Below are 3,460 nucleotides of genomic sequence, written 5' to 3'. Positions count from 1 at the left end.
AACATTCGCACTTGTATCTATTGACGCTCAATTACACTGTTTCGTTCACAATTACGATATTTGCTTGACCTCACAGTTTCTCACCAACTTATTACAGTACAGAACGCTGTATCTCGCTAAATGACATCGTTCTTTAAGGTTTCACGATACTTGCATGCGCTTTACCGAGAATGTCACAACATAGCAGTTTCGCACTTGTAACGGTACAACACGCAGTATTTGGCTTGTTCATGCCGTTTTGTGTGCTTTCACAACATTTTACCTATCGCAGTTTCGTACTCGCAATAAAACAACACTATCTCGTTAGATGACGTCGTTTTTGGTGGTTTCACGACGCTACCTAGCTTAAACTAACATAACTCAACCTAACATAACCTTCGCACTTCTATCGTTAGAAAACGTTTTACTCGATACTTTACATTGCTTTCTACAACATTACGACGGTTTCAAGCGCTTTCACATTAGATATCGCAGTTCCCAACTTGTAAAGGTGAAAAACATTGCATCTCACTAAGTGACATTGTTTATTGCGGTTTTACGACGGTTCATACTTTAACCTAACGTAACCTAACCTAACCTAACCAAACCTACCCTAACGTAACCTAACCTAACCTAACCTAACCTAACGACGTTTGCAAGCGCTTTCACATTAGATATCGCAGCTCCCGACTTGTAATGGTGAAAAACACTGCATCTCACTAAGTGACATTGTTTAATGCGGTTTTACGACGGTTCATACCTTAACCTAACGTAACCTAACCTAACCTAACCTAACCTTACCACCCTAACCTAACCTAAGCCAACCCAACCCAACCTAACCTAACCTAACCTAAACTAACCTAACCCAACCTAACCTAACCTAACCTAACCTAACCCAACCTAACCCAACCCAACCCAACCCAACCTAACCTAACCTAAGCTAACCTAACCTAACCTAACCAAACTTAACCTAACCTAGTTGAGACTCACACCGCGCTGGAATTAAACACACAAATAAAAGACACACTGAAGCAAAGGTAGGACACACACGAGCGCGAACTAACAACTGTTTATTCGATGGGAATGTGACACACACATATATAGGTTGAAAGAAGAGAAAAAGAAGAAAAAGAAAGAGCGTGAACATGCGCACTGCCCACCAAGATAAAGCGCCCATCAGTGCTAATCAAATCCAGCCTTGTCAACTATCTAAAATGTCTACGTAAAAAAGTATATTCATTGTTTGACAAATGAATAGATGGCACACTAACACATTTGTCCTCACCAAACCTGCGCATCATGAAAGCTTCAATGATTTCTCTTTCCCTTTTGTCTTCTGATCTGGATAAAACAATGGTCTTTTCAAAGTTCGGCTTACAATGACACTTCATGCAATGGGTAGCTAAGTTACTGGGGTGACTGATTTGCTTGCAGTTATAATCATGCTCGCGTAAACGTGAGTTAAGGCACCTACCAGTTTGCCCAACGTACCAATTTCCGCAAGGCAAAGGAGTACCATATACAACATTTGTTTCACATGGAACAAATTTGTTAACATGCCTAACCGAACATATGTGGTTGTTCCCTTGGTTGCCGCTGTTTACTTGGTGACAAAGCGAAATTAATTTGTGAGGTGCCGTAAAGGTCATGGGTATGCCATGCCTACTTGCAATTTTTTTCAGTCCATGCGAAATGCCGTGAACGTAAGGCATAACAATAGGCCTCTCCTCTGGCTTCTCTTTTATTCCTACGTTCGTGTTGTGCGTGCAGCCGATGGTTTTTAAAAGCCTCTCGGCCAAGGCTGTGATTAAGGCATCAGGGTAATCACTGTCCCTAAGTCTATCAATCTGCTTCATCAAACTACGTGCAACCATGTGGTCACACGACTTTTGGCAGCTGTTTAACATGCACGCATATGCAACACTTCTTTTCACAAGCTTGGAGTGACCCGAGCTGTAGCTTAACAAACTTTTATCACCTCTAACGTCATATTCCCAGCACATGTGTCCCTCACCTTGCGAAATCATGATGTCTAAAAACTTTATGCCAGAACTTGTAGGCAACTCGTAAGTGAAATCAAGACCACGAAATGTTGTTTTAAACATCGCGACAAAAACTTCGGGTTTTATGTTGGCACATTTCGACCTAGGGAAACATAATCAAAAATCATCAACGTAGCGGAAACATGCCACAACGCCGTACCCTTGCAATCGGGGTTGCAATTCACGATCTCCTTTCGCCATGTACAAATTCGATAAGATCGGCGCCAAGCACGAGCCGATGCAGATACCGTCGTTCTGAACAAAAATGGATCCATTGAATTCCACGTACAATGACTGAAGGTAAAGGCGCAGCAAATCCAAAAAACTACGAACACTAATCCCACACTCGTTTTGAAATCTAACAACCCCGTAAGTGTCAATGCCTTCCTGCACCGTAGTAATGGCCTCAGTTTGTGGGATGTTGTAGTACATGTCCTTGACGTCTATAGATATGCACGTCACTGATTGTCCCTTCTTTAGGAATTCAATAATACCGTTTGAGTTGCTCACCCCAAAAGGGTCTTCCACTGCGATGAGTTCCAACATTCCTTTGAGAAATCTAGCTAAAATGTGCTGCCAAGTACCTTTATCTTCCACGATCATCCGGAAGGGATTGTCTTGCTTGTGCGTTTTGGTAGTGAAGAAGGGTCTCAATGTGGTCCCGTTGCAACCCTTAAGGTCCTTTTCCAGCTTCTGTAGTCCCAGTCGCTTACACAAGCTAACGGCTTTTTTGTGAACATTCTGCAACGATGCGCCATCGAGATCCACTATTGAGAAGTTCTTTTCAACCGCTTCTCTAGCCTTAACCAGGTGTCGGTCTACCGCCATAACTACAAATCTTCCCGTCTTGTCCGACAATTGTAGCGTCAAATTTTGGTCTTTTAAAAATTTTACCACGTTTTTCACATTCTCGCCTCTCGGTCTGCGCAAAGGGTGTTTGTTGACACACTTGATGCCCTCTACAATGCAAGCATTCTTCACATCTTCTGGAACCCTGCGTGCCACGTCGTGAACGAAGCTCAAAAGTTTTGAAGGTTTGCAACAAGGTTGTATCGCAAATTTTGGACCTTTGTCAAGAATGGACCGTACCTCTTGTGGTAGCTCTACATCAGAAACGTTGATGTGCCCTGTCGATGCGACACTGGGTGACTTCCTCCTATTCCTGGGAAGCGACGCGAAGGACAGTCTCCATAACCGTTCCCCCAGGTTCTCGGCCGTGTCTATGAAGAAAGCGTACATCAGGCTTGACGCATTCGGAACGAGGTGTCTTGCACAAGTAGCCTTGATGTGCAACCTAAAAATCCGTATTTGTCTCCAGCTCTCAGCTCTCAAAATTTTTACACAGTCGTCTCGACGTCTTCTCGGTGGGTGCAATCCTGCCCAGCAATGAGGACAAGACGGGCATCGACAACCCATGCGACAAAGCATAAGTAAAGGTG

General features: G+C 43.5%; 1 protein-coding gene across 1 annotated transcript; it reads right to left on the bottom strand.

Moving 5' to 3' along the window:
• Positions 1-2,138: 2,138 nt before the first annotated feature.
• Positions 2,139-3,260, bottom strand: LOC142791148 (uncharacterized). Its single transcript, XM_075885449.1, has one exon. It carries the CDS (start codon positions 3,258-3,260, stop codon positions 2,139-2,141), a length of 1,122 nt encoding a protein of 373 aa, XP_075741564.1.
• Positions 3,261-3,460: the final 200 nt, after the last annotated feature.

Source organism: Rhipicephalus microplus, unplaced genomic scaffold (assembly GCF_043290135.1).
Source record: "Rhipicephalus microplus isolate Deutch F79 unplaced genomic scaffold, USDA_Rmic scaffold_149, whole genome shotgun sequence".
Taxonomy (NCBI): domain Eukaryota; kingdom Metazoa; phylum Arthropoda; class Arachnida; order Ixodida; family Ixodidae; genus Rhipicephalus; species Rhipicephalus microplus.
The sequence above is the reverse complement of the archived record's forward strand: the minus strand, read 5'-3'. Positions and strand labels throughout refer to the sequence as shown.

What these genes read in the sequence shown, in the direction of transcription:
- LOC142791148 (XM_075885449.1), bottom strand. Translation starts at nt 3,260, where the DNA reads ATGTACGCTTTCTTCATAGACACGGCCGAGAACCTGGGGGAACGGTTA.